Genomic DNA, 18,659 nt, shown 5'->3' with positions numbered 1-18,659 from the left:
TGTTCTTCATGATTTTGTGGAAATACCTTCAGTTAATACTCACTGGGACACTTCTAAAAGCACAACAGACAGTTTAGGAAAAAAGGTTTTATGCCCAGGAACAACTAGGTCTATGTTTAAATTTAGCTAAATGAAGGATGAAATTCATCAGGACCTCCCAGAATGGGTCTCAGTTGTAGGGTTCTTAGTCTGAAAAATAGCAGGAAAGACCCTTAACAGCCAAAGAAGCAGTTGAACTGTTCCAAGTTTATCATTCCTATTGATCCTTCTCATAATAGCTGCTGGAAGCAAATGAACAAGTAGAGAAAAGGTGGCCAGAGTGAACGCCTTTTATTTTCACTTGCAACTTAAACTTTGGACTCCAGTGAAAAGTTTTCAAGAACTATTGATTTTAAAAAGGAAAGGAAAAACAAATAAAAAGCTAAGAATGAAACAACTGTGTTCTCTGGAGGTCCACGCCATCTGATAAATCTATACAAAGAGCACGGCAAATGCAGTAAGACTTTGCTCATCGGTCCTCACAGAAGAGCCAGGACGGGCTGAGAAGTCAGCTTCTCTCCAGGGAGGCCGTAGAGCCAAGGGAGGGGGCGGTCAGAGACAGCACAGGTCTCTGAGGATACAAGATTTTTTTTAAACAATAGCAAAACCTTTCATTTCACCTGAAAAAGTACAAATGATCCCATAAAACACATACACAATATATTCTAATCCTTTACCCAGACACAGTGATTTATTATTTGCAATTTAATTACTAGAAATCCCTTGGCACAGTATCCAGATGCCCAGAGTTTGCACCTCAGGAAGAGGTGTTAATGCATGTCCAATGGCATCAAGCAGTTGGCAATAAATTAAACTAGGGAATAAATTAGTGGCAACTTCTATAGCTTTCTTCTCTGGCTGACAACATGTGAGCAGAGGAAGGGAGATAACATTTCTGTAATCAAATGTTCTTTTTCCTTTGACATTACCTCACCACTACCAATCAGAACCATTACCCATGTGCCCTACCCGTACCAAAAAAATAAAAATCACTAGTCCACACGCTGACAGTGAATTGGATCAGGCCTGGAATTAGCCTGAGTCATTTTGCTACAGTTCTGGCATACAGACCCTTGTCAAGGTGAACAAGGCTACTTTGAAGCAGGAATCTGAGGAGTTCTGCTGTCCGCATCCTTTACTGACTGATAATGAATTCATGATATACACCTGGTCTTGGTGAGCTCTCTGCTTGGTTGAGGTTGGTAACATAGGAGAAACATACTTATGAGACCAGAAAGATATTAGAAAACCTCAGCTGAGACTGCAATGTGGGCTCCTTTGTTCTGAGCTGTTCCAGATCAGAGAAAGTGCATCTTGCCAGGACCCCTACAATAGGAGAACAACAGGAACCCCCTGGTTTCTGAGACCGTTGGGATCCTCGCAGTGAGGCTGCCTGTCTGGGATGCAAATCCTCACCTCACCGTGGCGCCACACTGTTTCCCTCTCCTGAAATCAACTGCAGACTTAGAAGCACTGTCAATTTGGGTCCTCTGAGTTGTCTTTACCAATCCAGCCCCGTGTGGCTCCCATGGTCAGTGCCGTGTGGGGGATTCAGGATGTTTGTTCCGAGGAATGAAAGAGCCAAAGCACAGACAGGCCCAGTGCCCTTACCTCAATGGCATGCTGGAACTGCTCGTGCTCTCGTTGGAGCTGCTCTGCCTCTTGTAACGAGCTGGCTGTGATAAGTCCGGCATTTAACATGGACTCTCCGTTGCGGATCCAACCCAGCACCTGAAACATTACACAGGGTAACTCCAAGCAGCGGACTTTCCAGAGAATCCTGTGGACCATCAGGGGTGAGATGTGAGCGTGCAAGGTGGTCCAGCTGCTCTTGGCAGGTACAAGGCACTGACGGCTTCATCATCCTCCTGGCAACAGCCTGATGTTCTTCCGTGGTACCTGATTGCAAATGCTGCATCTTTTTAATTAGTTCTGTTATTTTTAGTAGCAAATGGGAAATGAAAAGGTGGAGGGTCCAGTGGCTTGTTGATACTAGTCCACAAGTCAGAACAGATTAAGGGCTACATTTTAGAAAACCTACTGACACCAAGAATTCCTTGATAATCAAGAAAAGCGTTTTTCATTCTCTTTCAGCATTTTTAGGACTGAAAAATTGGCAACTGCTTGAAAAGTGGGAACTCATTTATTTCACGCACTCATTTTCCAATTTAATTGCAGTGTTGAACGGCATAATAAAAAAGGTATGAATAACACTGTGCTACAACGATCAGGTTCAAACCATGAGCTTCTCAACTGCACGCACACTCAGAGGAAGTCAATTCTGACAGTGGAAACCACAGATGGTGGGAGGTCTTCTGGATAGCTGGGTGTGGAAGAGACCTCAAGTAACCTATATAATACCTATTGCCCTCTCGTTTACTTAGCACAGAAGTACTTCTATTGTCTAAGCCCTCTCCCAAAGTTGGGGCTTTACTTAGAAAAACTCCAACTAAGTAAAACCCCAACTTTGAGAAAGGGCTTAAACAATAAAACCACTTCTGTGGCTGGGGTTTTCTAAGTAAAACCCCAACTTTGGAAGAGGGCTTAAACAATAAAACCACTTCTCAGCTCCTATTACAGCTTGGCTACAGTAATGTACAAGTCTAGCCAATGAAAGCAAAGCAGGAATCTCTGGGGAAGTTTGTGAAAATATTTCTTTTCTGACAGAGGGGCTGCCTCTTTCTCATTATGTGTTCCCCTTCCTGATAATTTGGGATATGGAGGTGATGGCTGGAGCTACAACAACCACTTGGCAACCAGAAGGGAAAGGCCGCCCATCACCAAGATCTCAGCTTAAGGTACCACGGGAGCACTAAATGCAGACCAGCTATCTTCTATATCCTGATTTGTCACATGGGGAAAACACCTTTTCAGAGCCACTATTTTTTAGTCTCTGTTATAGGCAAAGGCAAATCCTAAGGGATACATTTATTTATTCCGTTATTTCTTAAATAAATTGGTTTGTGTTTTTGCAAGAAGGAGCACTTGTTAGCAGGTCACAACACTTGTTTATATGTAAAAATCCCCACGCTACAGATGGCATGTGGGAGACCAAAAGGTGCTCTTTCCAATAGTTCTGACCGAAGAGTCTACCTGCTCCGGTGTGAGTGTCACCTACTTCTGCACCACCTCCTGCTCATGGTCCAGAGGCATCTTAAGTCCCCTCCAACCAAACTCACTTTCTGTTTGCTTTCTCTGCATCTTTCAGGGCACCATAAACTTTTCTCTCCCTCCATCAAGCCAGTTAATAAAATGTCATATCCACGCATAGAATCCCACTGGTACTGAGCCAAAAGCAATCCCTTCCCCATGTTCTATTTTCACTTTGTCATGCCATCAGGATGTGGTATTACGGTATCCTGATAACACAAGAAATGACCCAGGCATATGGAGTCTGAGAAACAATCCAGATCCCAACAGTACTGGGCAGAAAAAGTCATATAAGAGGCAATATGCTTAGGGTTTCAAGCAAGAGACAGACTATCAATATTGAAAGAAACCAAGGGCTGTTACCTTCTAGTGCTGCCCGTGCTGGGTGAACAGCCAGCCAGTCATCCTGGCCACTGGCTCCCTTTTCACACATTAGGCAAGGCTGTATTGGCGGGTGTGTGTATGTGTGCATTATCTTATATATCAAGACAGCTGTGTTCTGAGCGGGCACAATCCTCCCCAGTGCTACAGGTCAGAATTTCCAGGAAGTCGATGAGGTATCAAACGTCTGTAGCGCAAGCTCCCCAAGCATCCAGTCGCTTGCTCACCTGTTTCACTTCTGCCTGCAGGTGGCGAAGCTGCACGCACTGCTCCAGGTGTTTCCGATGCTGCTCTGCGGCTAAATCCAATTCCTGCTGCTTTTCATGAAGAAACTCCAGCAGGTCCTGGACCCGAGTTGCCATATCTACATCTCTATCGCAAAGCAGCTCCACGCCTGTGGACATTAAAGGGAGACCCTAGAATTCAGCTAGCACTTCAACCTTCTGTTCTCAAAGGGCGGATGGCACAAAACCTGCTTTTGTGAATGATCTGCCCAGCGAGGCGCCAAGCCACTATGCTAAAGGGCAAGTTCAAGGAGGGCAATGTGTGTCAAAGCATGTACAGGCAATCAATCCACGTCCACATCCCATCCATTTCTACTCCCACACTGATAACTAGGGAAGTGTAGCATTCTTTACAAATGAGTGAATTTCAGGGTTTTTTGTTGTTATCCTCATTACATGCAGTTTCTTCTTTAGTAAGTAATTTGTGTGAAATGAATAATGCAATATGCAGGTTGTTGTTAAGTTTCTAATACAATTCTGAACCTATAGTGACATCTGCTGGTAAAATATAAACTAAGAAAATAAAGAAAGTGAAAATGTTTTCCTGGGATTTATAGTTCATTCACAGAGATACGATATGTCATTGTGTAAAATTAAAATTTATGATACTTAAAATAGTATGTGAGAATATCATGGGTGAGTACTCTAACCATGTTAGAATGTGACTGTATTACATAAAAATGCAAAACATTCTTTTAAAGAACAGGTATCTAGAATACCTATATCGTAGGAACTAACAAAATGTGCAGTCATCCCACTGAAATAAACTGAATTGCCATGAGGACATGAAGAAATCACAACGGACACAGGTGGAATGAGTCCTCTTACCAGAGGCCTGGACCTCATTGACATACTGCAGAAGATCTTGCCCTTGGTGGATGACGTCAAAAGTCAAGTTGTTCATGGTCAAGGCTTTGTCTGCATGGTGCTGGAGGCGCTGCTCTGCGATCGTGAGATCTTCGGTGTCGAAGTCATTCATTTGCTGAGAAAGCTCATCATTCCAAGACTCGAGGTCTGAGATAATCTGAAAGGGGAAGGTATTTAAGATCAAGACAAAAAATAAATACACGCAGCCACCTCTCACTCTGTACCAAGTAAGGAAGAGATGTCTCGCTGTCAAAGAACAGAGACGTCAAACACTTAAGATGCATGACTTTGGTGGTGTACGGATCACACCTCAATAAAGCTGTTTAAACAAATTAAACATAAATAAATAAATAAATAAATAAATAAATAAATGGACACAGAAGCCAGACGAAGGGGTTCCCACTGGTCAAAGATACCAAAAGAGAAGATAAATAAATTACCGAAACGATGTAAAATATATTGTATATACAAAAATCCATTAATATTCCTAACGGTGTTCAAAAATAATAAGAGAAGCTAAAAGTTAAAAAAAAAAAAAAAAAGAAAGAAAAGAAAAAAGTATTTGGTTTCTACTAGAAGTAGACAGTAAATTGGCTGGGGGTGATGGCTCATGCCTAGAATCCCAGCACTTTGGGAGGCCAAGGTGGGAGGATCACTTGAGGTCAGGAGTTCAAGAACAGCTTGGCCAACATGGCAAAACCCCATCTCGACCAAAAAATACAAAAATTAGCTGGACGTGGTGGCATGCGCCTGTAGTCCCAGCTACTCGGGAGGCTGACATAGGAGGATCGTTTGAACCTGGGAGGCGGAGGTTGCAGTGAGCTGAGATGGCACCATTACACTCCAGCATGGGCAATAGAGTAAAACCCTCTCTCAAAGAAAAAAAAAAAAGTAGATAGAAAACCAATCATTATCCTAAATATTAGCACTTAACTAAAAGATAAAAGAACATTTTATAATGAAGAATTCCTCTTTATAGATTAATCTAGTTATTAAATGCAGAAAGAATAATAAAATTGGAAAATTGTTTTCACGTTCTCATAAGCAATGATCATCAGCACATAGTGAACTACTGTGAGAAAAAGGCTGAGGGGATTTAACCACAGAAGGCTCAGCATGATGGTGCCTGAACTGGCCTCAGGGTCCCCAGGGAAGTGGGATTAGACAGGCCCAGCCTTCGCATGGGGAACTACGATGCACCACCTCGGAAAGACTCTTGCACAACAACAGAACCAGAATCAGGTCTTTGCATCTAACTTCTAAGTTTAGAGGAAACACCAGGGAAACTAAAAGTTACACAACCTAAAATAATACAAGTGAACAAACACTGAATGTGGGATCTGGTTCCTTTGACAACCGATCTAGTTATTTTAGCAAATGATGGCACGAAAAAAAGGGAGGAGGACAAAGGAGAGACAATTCTAGATTAAGAAACTGACCATTAAACACAAGCGCCAACCTCACGTGCCTCCTAACTGAGGCACCCACGTCAATCTGAACACGCTGTGAGTCAATGACAATAAGAAATGACTGTTAAATTGGGGAGATATTTAGTTGATTGTGGGGATGTAAGAAAATGGCCTCATCTTTTAGAAAAGCCATTAGAAGTGAAAGAATAAGCTGGCAATGATTTTCTCTAAAACACTATAGCACAGCAATAACCAAAGAAGGTTGACCAGGCTGGTAAAATCATGCTGAATTTGTGGGACAGGCACACGGTAGTTCCATTGTACTGTCCTCTGTACTTTTGTATAGCTTTGAAGACATTCATTCATTCATTCATTCATTCATTCATTCAGAGATGGAGTTTCACTCTTGTCACCAAGGCTGGAGTGCAATGGCGCAATCTCCCCTCACTGCAACCTCCGCCTCTGGGGTTCAAGCAATTCTCCTGTCTCAGTCTCCGGAGTAGCTAAGATTACATGCCCCTGCCACCACGCCTGACTAATTTTTGTATTTTTAGTAGAGACGGGGTTTCACTGTGTTGACTAGGCTGGTCTCGAACTCCTAACCTCAGGTGATTCGCCCGCCTCGGCCTCCCAAAGTGCTAGGATTACAGGCGTGAGCCACCACGTCCGGTCATAATAAACTTTAAAACATAACTCCATACTCCTGTGGGCCATCAGATGTGGCATCTTCCTGGATAAGAGAGGAAACCTGGCCAAAGCCGAAACTGCTCAGATTTTCATTTTTCAGGATTAAAGAGAACAGAGCTTCTCAGGCTGTGATCTTCTAACAGCTTCTGAACTATATCTGAAGCTGGCCTGAGACTGGGCTGCAGGTACAGCTTCCTCTATTCAGGATGCACTCCCCCAGGCTCTGAAACGCTGGCTCTATCTAGGACACTTGTAATTTTGTGGCTTCGCTGGGGGAAAAATGTATGTTTTTGTTTCCTGATCTGGTTCAACGAAACTGGAAGTACTTTCATATACTTACAATAAATACAATTTTTTAATATTAAAAATTTTTTTCTCTTTAAAATAGTATTAAGATAAATGAATCAATTTTTTTTTTTCAAGTATCAAAATGTCCTGGAAGAAAAACTGCAACTAATGCTTCTGGTTGGTTTGTGTTTCCTAGTTGAAAATATTCAATATGCAGCTAAGTTTTACAAAAGTGAGTCCTTTGAAGTCAGAGAGGGGAGTGGGCCTGGCTGGTCTCCCATTTAGTCTGTGCTGCTACCTTGGGGAGGCCATGGCAGGCCCTCACTGGGCAGAGTGCAGCGTGCAGGTGCCTCCTCTCTGCATAGCTCCATGTGGATCTAAAGGTCAAGACTCTGAGAACACCTGAGTAGATTTCACCAAGCCACGTGTTTAGGGTTTGACTCCTTTCTTGTTATTCACTAATGACGAGAATGAGCAGAGCCAAAAAGGTCTGTTGTTGTTAATGAAAACAGTGCTGGAGATTTAGACAAGTGGCCAAGCGAAGGCATCCAAGAGAGTCCTGCGCGGGGCTGATTTGGCCCTCGCACCACAAACCAAAACCACTCCCCAGGGCAGGCCTATAGACAGGCCCAGGGGAAGCCACACGGCCCACTATGGGCAGAAGGTCCTTCCTGTGCCGAGGTGACTGAGGGCAGGCTACGCACAGCCCCGCCATCCCCAGCCCGAGTGGCAAGGACTGCTGATGAGTTCCAAACCAGAGACAAGAAATAAATATTAAGAGGGTGTGCTCTGCAGGTGTCTATCAGCAGTCACAGAGGAACCACAGGGCAGCCCAGAGGTACGTGGAGGAGGCCTTTGGACCGTCACAGCCACTAGCTGTACAGAGTGGCCAGACTCCAGGAGAGCAGGCTCACCCGCGGAGGGGAGCTTTGGCTCCTTTCGTCAGGTTCCCAGGTAAATTCGCACTCATGCGACTAGACTGACTTCTGCTCGCACGGTGTCAAAAAAGAGAGCTCCTCCTAAGCACAGAACCCAGAACCACTCTCTTTTTGTTGAAGAAAGATAAAAGACACCTGTAACTTCTTTCTCCCGTCCACATATAAGGTACAGAAGTCCATGTTTAGGTAAGAACTAGGGATAATCTGAGAACACCTCTTTGGAGGGGAAATTGGGTTTTCTATTATCTAAAATGCTATGACCACAAGTCAGGATTATTCCCACTCTGGGAGAGAGAAGGGCAAGAGAGAGAAAGACAGAAAGAGAAACGGGGGAAGCAAGGAAGAGAGAAGGTAGGAGAGAGAGGACAGGGGAGGGTGAGGACAGGAGGAGAGGGGGAAGGATGAGAAGACAACAGGGAGGAAGACAGGGAGGGCTGCTGCCTGAAGCTGATGACTGTGCCTAAGCTGAGGACAAGGGAGTGCTGTGTGCGACCCAATCAAGGTTTAAACACCCCAAGACTGAGAGAAAGCCGTGCTGGCTTCCTTCGGTTCTGCTCGGCGCTTGCTGTGCTCTGCTCCTGCCACGGGAGCTGCCTGCTCTACTGTTTCCAACATTAGGGCCCAGGGTTGAGCAGCCCCTGGCCTCCTAGGGATGATCCAATTCCAGGCTCCAGGAACCCTCTCTCCCTCCCAGACCCCTCCTGGTGCAGAGTGGGGGTGTGGTGAGGGCACAGGACCTGAGCGGGGCAGAGACAAGAGGGCACTGGTGCTGTGGAGGAAGCCAAGGGCTCCCGCAGGCAGGCAGGCAGGCAGGCGCCAGCCACGGGACACTCACGTCGATGGCGTCCCTCTCGAAGATCCGCAGCTGCAGGAAGAGCTCCAGCTTGATCTTGCGCTCCTGGAAGAGCTCCTCCATCTGTGACTGCGCCTCGTCCAGCTGCTGCAGCACCGTCTCAATGTGGTTGATGGAGCTGTTGTGGGGGGTCTTGTTACTGGAGATGGCAGAGTCCCTGTGAGAGCGCACAGAGGAACAGGAATTGGATGAGAAAGTCACACATTGTTAGATACCAGATCCGGCCACGCAAATCTTCAGGGGAAGAAAGCTGGCAGGAAGCTGCACTGCTTGTCTCAGAAAATGGAACGGGCGGGCTGCTCCCCTGTAAAACAATATTAGGCTTCCTCCTCGGAGCAATCCTGCTGAATCTGAGGATACACTGAAGAACTTCTCTGGCATTTTCTGAAATCACTCTGTAAGAAGGCTAATAATTATAGAAAATCACTTTAGAGTTGTATTTTTAGCCACTTTTCTTGTTAAGTAAAAAACGGATGATACCTGGTTAGTATAAACGACAGAATCATATTGGACATGAGAGGTTAACCTTTAATGCAATCAATTAAGCCTCTAAGTAACTGCCTGCTGTCTCTCCCAGCAAAAGTGAACATCATGTAAAGTTATCAGTCAACGACTTGAGAAACTGTCCTGAGTGATACAGTAGGGGGTTAAATGGTCCCCCGACCCAATAAAAAAAATCTGCTTCCAGAGGAAACAAAACCAACCCTGGCTCTGCCTCCATATCCTGCTTTGAAGAGCGCTTGGGGGTGGGTGTCTGCCCCTTGCAGGCCTGGCTGAATCTGGACGTTGGGAGGTGAATACTGCTGTCCTCTAGACCAGCCTGAGGGCGCAGTCCTCGGAGGCTCACATTAATCTCGTGTATAAAGAAGTGTCAATAATTACTAGTTGGATGCTAAGAGAAAATATTAAAATTAAATTATGTGGCTTATTAGTCAACGTTGTAACGAAAACTATTATGAAGTTAAACTGTAAGGAAGGAGGGGAAAAGAAAAGAGAAGAGAGCCATTTCTCTCCTTTGCCTTCACGATGCTACTTGTTCTGCACTGAGCTGGACAGAGAATCAGAGCTGACTGCTCACAAGAGTAAAAGGGGAAGGGGAGTCACAGGCAGGGTTTCAGAATCCGTTTGGACCAGGACAGGGTGAGGCCCACCTGAGCTGCTGGATGAGGTCCTCCCCTTCCTTGATCACGTTGACCGTCACCTGCAGGGTGGTCTGCTGCTGCTGGCCGAAGCGCTTGATGAGGTCCTGCACGGCCTCCACCGACTCAGCATACACGTCGTCCAGCAGCTCCTTCTGCAGCTCCTCCAGCCACGTCCACAGCTGGGGAAGGGGAGAGGTGGGTGAGGCCGGCCGGCCTGGCTGCACCACCAGGTGGGCCGCCCGGTGTCCAAGTGGCCCCAGCGGAGACGGTATATGACTTGCCCTGGGAGGGGACTGGTGACAGACCGCTCCCAGAGGGAAGGAAGGAAGGACAGGAGGGAGGGGCATCCAGTCCCACTGCCAGCGGAACACATGCACAACAAAAGCAGCATGCCACCGCCGCAGGGAGGAAAATAAACAGGCGGGCAGCACTGTCACAAAAGAGAAAAAGGAAAGGGAAGGGAAACTGCTCTTTCCCATTCTCCTGAGGCTCAATCCAGAGTGCGATGGAAATAAGAAATGACCCTCAGTCCACAGAAACATCTGCTGACATAAGACACCTTCTGTCATGTCTCAGGCTCTCTTACTTAGCAGGTGGACACTTTTATTTCAATTTTTCATTATTAAACCACTGACTTCCCCCGGAAGCACACAGAAGGAAGTGCACAATGTGGTGAAAGCAATTCACCACCGAGCCTGGCCCGGGACCAGGGTGTGGAGCTAGGGAGGTGACGGCACCAGCCCAGGCCCCAGAGTCAGGCTGCCAACAGTTCGGGCCTTTGACGGAAAGAGTGTGCATGCCGAAAAGACGCGGACACCTCCACTGCCACCACCATCAAACAGGCTGCTGGAGACCTAGAGGAGCAAAGGCACCCTGGAACGAGAGTGGCAAGAACGACTTCGGGCCTGGTGGGAGCTGGGGAGCAGAGCCTACTTCCTGCAAGTCCATTAACTCCTGCAGATCTCTGGGGTACTATTCATGGAACCGAAAAAGACAATTAATTACACTAAGCAGGCCCTGGTGGCTTGGCAGTGGTTTGTATGTGGAGAAATGCTTTCAGCCTCCTCGGGGACTAAGAGTCAGCTCACACATCTTCTGCACGCCTAGTGAGAACAGCCGGCTCAGCTGGCGAGACGGGGCAAGTCGGGACCTCCCGCTTGACACCCTGTCCAACGCCTGCTGCCTCAAGGCTCTTAAGTCAAAACTGTACGTGCAGAAAGAAACTGTGTGTGCATGTGGTCTTCTGCTTCCAAGCCAAGCTTTTTACAAAACAGTTTTACTGAGGACTAACTGACGTACTATAAGCTGCACAAACGTAAAGTGTCCAATGTGAGTTCTGACATTTGTCTACGCCCAGTTCACCGTGAGCCTCTCCCTCATCCCAAAGCTGGTTGATGCCCTCTGTCCTGCTCCCTCCCTGGCACTCACCTGTTCTCAGCTGCTAGAGATTACCTTGCATTTTCTAAAACAATTTCTAGAACTGGATGGGACAGTATGTACTTTTTTTTTTTTTTTTTCTGTCCAGCTTCTTTCATTCAGCATAATTACCCTGAGATTTATCCACACTACTGTGTGTATCAAGGGTTCATTCCTTTTCGCTGTCGAATAGCAGTCCCTTTATGTATGAAACCACAGTTTATCCCTTCATCTGCTGGTGGACATCTGGGTTATTTCCAGTTTGGAGCCACTACAAATAAAGCTGCTATAAACTTTTGGGCACAGTCTCTGTATGAACTTATGATGTCCTTTCTTTTAGATAAATATCTAGGTGTAGAATAGCTGGATCATATGGTAGGTGTATGCTTAACTTCCTAACAAACTGTTAAGTTTTTCCAAAGTGGTGTATCATTTTTACCTTCCCACCAGCAATGTATGAGAGTTTCAATACCTCCACTTCCTCACCAATAACTGATGTGGTCATTCTTTTTAACTTAAGCCATTCTAAATGAGTGTTATATCTCACTATGGCTTCAATTTGCAATTCCCTAATTATTAATGATGGCAAATCCAAGCTAAGCTTTTAAGTGTTCTTTTGCTGTCAAACATATCTTTAAAAACACACTATTACCAGATGACTTAGTTTCTCTGAAATATGCATAGAGAAACTGACTTCCACTTGTAACAAAGAAAATCTTAGTATCAATTCCGTACTACAATTTGTTCCCTGAGCAATATTTACATACATAAAATATACTTTTACTGTTATTTACAGGTCAATACACATTCAAAATACAGCAGGCCAATTTTAAAATAAGAAAAGTGCTGGCAAAGAAGTTATTTTTCAGTCCTATTACTCAGTGTCCTAAGAATTAATTTTACTGAAAACATTAAAGTAAATAAAACATTTGTTAACTTCTCTCATATTATCCACCTATTTTTTGTGTCTAAGTTATCAAATTTCATACAGTTCAAGAATTTTAATCAATGGGGTTTTAGAGATAGGCCAGTTCAAAATTTTCATTCTCTAGATTAAGGAAGAGAAGCCCCAGGTGATGAAGTGATATGCCCAAAAGCTAGTATCAGAAAGAATACTTCGCCACAGTTGGCATCAATATATAATTCCACATGAAAATGCCACTCATCAACTCACCAAATATGAACTGATGCCCTGCACCATCTATAAAGGGTCTATAATCAATAAGATTCTTTCTTGTTCTTTCGTGTTCCTCTGAATTCTCATGAACATGGCAGCTGCATTTATACATAGGAAAGATCATAGCATGAAGGACTCTTCCAATTTGCACTAACATTTCCCATGAAAAACATTCTAAATTGCTAAGTCACATAGTATAGAAGTAACAGTATTATAAGACTTAGAGTAAGGCGATCTGGATTTAGGAAATGCTTTACAAAGCATTAGCTGTGTGACCTAAGAGATCACTTACTTTCTCAAGAGACTCGGTTTGCTAAAACAGGGACCCTAGGAATGCTAATGCCACCTCAGGGCGTCGCTACGAGCAGCAGATGAAAGAGGACACACCGGAGGGCTTCCCGTCAGCAGCAATGCTCTGGACAGAACTACTACCCTGGTTATACGGATGGACTTAAATTAACTGAACAGGATTTGCTCAAAGAAACCAAGTATGTGCCAACTTGGCTGCACTGAGCTATAACTAACCAATTACCAGAAGAAGGCTGCAATGTTTCACTAAAGAGTCAAAATGTTTAATCAAAAACATCCATGACATTATCCAATCCATGGATGTTTCTACTTAAGATGGTAACCTGCTCTCCACATGCAGGTGGTGGGGTGGGGCGGGCAACTGGCCACACACAGAGGGTACCCACTCACTCCCAAGGCAAACCCTTTGAGTCGCATGCAGCCACTGCAGCCTCCCGCCCTCCGATTCCTCTCAGATGGACCCTGATGAAAACGCGGTGCTGCGCAACTGCGTTGATTCTGCTCACAAAGAAAATAAACCATTGATTTCACTCCTTTCTCTCAAAAATCTCAAGTGTATCTTCCGCCTGAATACACTGCTTCACTGAAGCTGCCCCCACCTCGTCACTGTCCAGTGGGACCCAGGAAATGGAGTACTCCCGGGTGCCCTGCTGGTGATAACTATAGTACTAATTAATGGACAAAAAATGGAGAACACTTAAGGAATCAACAGGGGACTCTGCAGAGTCAACTTTTTATTCTGCCACACTGCTGAGATGCTAGCAACGGTGCCGCCTCTGCACTTCATGTTCAAACCTGGAGCAGAAGTGAATGATTTAAGCAAATGTACATCTGAAAAAGGTCCTCCGAAAACAGCTGACACTCTACAATCCTGCAGCCCATTGCTCTTCTCTCACTCCAATCAAATTGGAAGAAATGTAGCTGAAAATAAAGGTAAAGGAGCCAATTCTGACTCGAATATTAAACCTGCAGCGCAGCAGGAGGGCATCTGGCTCACTTGGTGACAAGCTGCCCTTCTGGGCACTGAGAAACCAGGTCCCCTGCTGGCAGGAGCCAATGGTAGCCTGTGGCTGTAGCTGCACTCTCCTTTAGCTAGGTTCTTACGCCACTAATAGAAATTGGTATCTCTTCTTTTAAATCTGTTGAGAAAACAAAAGCACTTTTTACAAAAAGCCTACTAGAAAAACAGCAAAATCGGCAAAACAGAACAAAATTACTTAAGGCAGCAGTAGAGAATTTGCATATCCTGAACAGGACACATCTTGTAGCAAGGCCCTGAAATACAGGTGTCCCAACCACCCTCCCAGCCCTGCTCAGACGGGAGGGGTCAGGCCCCCGGCACCGCTGGGCCCTCTCCCTGAAGCCCGGCCAGCCAAGGCTCAGGGACGTCTGGGCCCTGAACTGGGAGATCAGCAGCCTGTCCCGCTCATTGTGAGGCCTCACTCAAGGACCCAACTTGTGGTACAGGAAGGGGGGCAGGCTGCCCATTTGGGTGGGGACCTCTGCAAAATTCCTCTTCTCCAGCAAATACTACCAAAACTACCATTTAAGATACAAAAGCATTTTACCAAGTCTCATTTTTATACTCTGGTGAAGAGAAGACGAGAAATGACCCGGAACTGGCCGCATGCACGATGCATAGCTGTGCTTCTATACACCTCCACTGCAGCAGCCTGAGAGTCACTATGAGTGCTTCCTCCATAAACGATCACTCAAACCAAACACTTCTCCTAAGAGGTAACAGACAAAAATGACTAAGAGTGTAGGCTGTGAACGCAGATTGCTTAAGTTCCAGTACTGACTTAATACTTCCTAGGGTGTAACTTTTGACGAGTTACCTGGATCCAGCTGTTTTCTCATCTATAAAATGGGCATGGTAATAATGCCTGCTTCAGAAAGTTGCTTGGGGCTGGGTGTGGTGGCTCACGCCTATATTTCTCAGCACTCAGAGATCGAGGCGGGCAGATCACCTGAGGTCAGGAGTGTGAGAACAGCCTGGCCAACATAGTGAAACCCTGTCTCTACTAAAAATACAAAAAAATAGCTGGGCGTGGTGGCACACGCGTGTAGTTCCCGTTACCTGAGACGCGGAGGCAGGAGAATCACTTTAATTGGGAGGCAGAGGGTATAGTGAACTGAGATCATGCCACTGCACTCCAGCCTGGGCGACTCCGTCTCAAAAAAAAGAAAAAAAAAGTTGCTTGGAGGTTTCAATGAGAAGACAATGTAGAGTGACGAAATAAGTAAATGCTAGTCACTGTTACTGTTTTCGTTCCAAGAAAAACTCTTTTCATAATAAGAAAAATCACAGTTTTAAAATCTTTCTCTAGATATTTTTCAAAACACATTTGGGTTCCTACCAATTGTTCAAAATATGTCACTTGGTCTAGTAAACTTAACATCATCCCACATTTATATCTTTTTACTCCTAAAAATAGTACAGTATGAGGAAAACGTGCTAGAATTAGTCTGCTAGAGTCTATAGAAATCACTTCCTCTCAATTCTAGGGGAAGTGCCGTGAATCTTTAGGGGTCAAACGTTTTCCCTTCCACCTGGTAGTTAAAAAAAAAAAAAAAAAAAAAAAAAAACCACCACACACAACTAGTGTATTCCCCGCAACATCCTGGATATTTTACCGCACGCTGGATGTGCTCACCCTCCCGCTGGCCGATGAAACCAGTGAAGAGCCACAGGTACCGAGGAGACCACGAAGGAACTGATCGTGGGATCATGACATTAAAAAAGGACCAACTAAATGAGGCAGAAGGAGCAAGGCCACATTTTAACCATTTAAAATACTTGCCCCTTTGGAATTTTTCTGGCTGGTCCTACAGGAAATATTCTCATTCAATTTGGAGAAAAAAGTCTTAGATAAAGGTCACTTCTAATATCAACTGGGGGTGAATGGGCGCATATCATAATGAAACACCATTCAAGGAAAGTCTGTTTTTAAGTTTTTAAAATGGTGTATATGATGCCTAAAATATCCCTGAATAAAGAAACGAGAAAAACCCTCTAAAGAGAAAAAATTATACTTCTGGGCATGCTGCAAATTTATAATAAAAAGATAAATCTTTGCCCAGCAGCAAGAGTTGGGTCCTATGGAAGTTCACAGCAGTCTGGATTCTACTGAGAAACACGAGCAGGTCTGGCAGCAGCAGGGTTAGGCAAGGCTGCCCCCTGGAGGTCATCAGAGCTACTGCTGGCCATCTCTACTGCTGAGAGGTGCCCAGGGGATCTGTAGGCCAGAGTGCCGGGTGGAAGAGGACCTGAACTCAGTCCACAAGTGGGCTGCAGGTGTGTACAGGACCTGGCTCATGGACCAGGATCCACACAGAAGGATGACTAGGAAGGGACGTAGAGTTCTGTGGTGAAAACCCGAGTGATTAAGATGTGGGAAGCCTCCCACAGGCCTCTATGGGCCCCACAGCTCTGCTGGAAGAAATTCCCTGAAAAGCTAGCTTTGAGATGAAAAGGCCCCCTCCTCACTACCTGGAAAGGGAGACCCCGCCGCAGAGGGCTCCGAGAGGACCTGGCTGGGGTGGAGGACCCTGGGAAAGGACCAAGACTCCGGTTACGTGGAAACTAGGATCAGGGCCCTAAGCTGGGAATTGTTGCAGCTGCAACCTTTCTGTGCTCCCCAGTGGGGTACAAGCTGATGCAGTTTGAACCCAGGCTATAATCAGTGTCTGTCTGGAGGTGGGCTATGGAACGAGGGGCCCAACAGATCTGCTAGGGTCCTTATCCCATGCGTGGTCTTGGGAAATTCTTGGAGCACCTATCTTCAGTTTTCTCCCGTATGAAATGAAATCATTATACTACATACATCTTCTCTAACTGGAAAGCTACAGTGAAAATCCACATGTGAAGTATTCAACTTCAGCAAGCACTTGGTGAACAGAAGCTGCTGCCATTGGTATCTGTTTCCCTACTCTTGTTTTTGACAAAGACAATCATCTGGGTACTTGTGGTAATGGGCGAGCCACAGGGCCAGCAAGGGAAGTATGAAAGCCACAGCTTCCCAGAGCTGCTGCAAGGCAGAAGCAGAAGTAGGAGTTTCAATGGCAACTTGTAGGTGGAATCTCAGAGGACAATCACTATGCACATAAAATGTGATTCAGTTTCAGGTATAAAAACCAGGGAGAAAAACGGAACTTCCTCAACCGTATGCCACATGTTCCTCTCTCTGAAGTGACGAACTGCACTGTGGGTCCACATGCCTGAGGCCTGACTAAGGAAGAGTATGAGTTTGGGAAGCACCTTTCATCCTTCGGTAGGTGGAATAAAACATCCCTTAATACAAGGGTCACCAAAGCGTGGGCTGCAGACAAGTATTGGTCCGTGGCTTGTTAGCAGCCGGGCTGCACAGTGGGAGGTGAGCAGCAGGCGAGGGGCATTAACACCTGAGTTCAGCTCAGCCTCCTGTCAGATCAGCAGTGGCATTAGATTCTCACAGGAGTGCGAACCCCACTGTGAACTGTGCATGTGAGGGATCCAGGTTGTGTGCTCCTTACGAGATGAGACTCTAACTAATGCCTGATGATCTGAGGCAGATCAGTTTCACCCTAAAACCATCCCTGCCCCCACCACCACCGCTGGTGTGTGGAAAAATCGTCTTCACACAACTGGTCCCTGGGGACCGCTGCCTTAATATGATCAAAGAAAATTTACGAAGGATGTATGGGGTGGAGGTGGGGAGGAACAGAGAACAAATCAAAGTTAGCATCATGACGTAATTATCCATGCAAACGCATTACATGTAAGAAAGGAGGAAAAAGCAGAACACACACAGGGGCATATTCAGGGCAGCTATGCACATTAAGATGGGACAGTGCATGGACATTCCAGCACCAGAGGGTGGACGCCCTGCAGAGGCGCGAGACTGAGTACAGGTGAGGCACAGGGGACGTGGTGATGACACCCAAGTAGGACAGAAGACAGACGTGACTGACCTGGGGCCAAAGCTCACAGAGGAAACAACATGGACTTAAACTAACCAAATGGTATCAATTCTAAAAGAAGAATCTGACTTTGGGAATTTTTAATTTTCCTTCCATTGCCCAACATCCCCACAAGATAAGACACTCTCTTCAGCAAAAGTTGTTATCCAGGGGTGTCAAGCTTGGGATCAGGTCACCTGGAGAGCAGCCACAGTCTCTCACTGCAGCTGGCCAAAGCGTAATTCCTCCTTGCCGTGACAAGTCTTCAAGGACCTGCAGACAGTGTCCATGCTCCCGCAGCCTGCCTGCCTTCCTCGGGGTGACACTTCATTTCTTGAACTCTGCGGGTATAGCATGACCTGGAGCTCCTTTGACACCAGCTCACTCCCCCCCAACATTCTCCCCTTTCAAAGTATACTGTGCAGTCATAAAAAAGAAGGATAGCATGTCCTTTGCCACAACAGAGACAGAGCTGGAGGCCGTTATCCTTAGCAAACTAATGCACGAACAGAAAACCAACTACACATGTTCTTACTTACAAGTGGGAGCTAAATAATGAGAATACATGGACACAAAGAGAGAAACAACCGACACGAGGACCTACTTGAAAGTAGAGGCTGGGAGGAGGAAAAGGATCAGAAAAAATACCTATTGGGTGCTATGCTTAGTACCTTGGTGAAGAAATAATCTGTACACCAACCCCCTATGACATGAGTTTATCTCTATAACCTGCACATGTGCCCCTGAACCTAAAAGTTAAAAATCAACATTTTTTTAA

The 18,659-nt window shown here is 45.6% G+C and overlaps 1 protein-coding gene across 2 annotated transcripts in view; it reads right to left on the bottom strand.

The window, feature by feature from the left end:
- The window catches only part of TRIO (trio Rho guanine nucleotide exchange factor), a 365,512-nt gene that overhangs the window by 139,557 nt on the left and 207,296 nt on the right, over positions 1–18,659 (bottom strand). For both annotated transcript variants that reach the window (XM_023218272.3, XM_023218273.2), the window contains 5 exons: positions 10,048–10,217; positions 8,879–9,053; positions 4,683–4,878; positions 3,798–3,964; positions 1,651–1,770 (listed from right to left, as the gene is read on the bottom strand). In XM_023218272.3, the coding sequence (XP_023074040.2) occupies positions 1,651–1,770; positions 3,798–3,964; positions 4,683–4,878; positions 8,879–9,053; positions 10,048–10,217 (828 nt within the window). The remainder of the gene's footprint in view (positions 1–1,650; positions 1,771–3,797; positions 3,965–4,682; positions 4,879–8,878; positions 9,054–10,047; positions 10,218–18,659) is intronic.

Source organism: Piliocolobus tephrosceles, chromosome 4, assembly GCF_002776525.5.
Source record: "Piliocolobus tephrosceles isolate RC106 chromosome 4, ASM277652v3, whole genome shotgun sequence".
In the NCBI taxonomy this organism is placed as follows: Eukaryota; Metazoa; Chordata; class Mammalia; order Primates; family Cercopithecidae; genus Piliocolobus; species Piliocolobus tephrosceles.
This window is presented reverse-complemented; position numbering and strand designations above follow the sequence as displayed.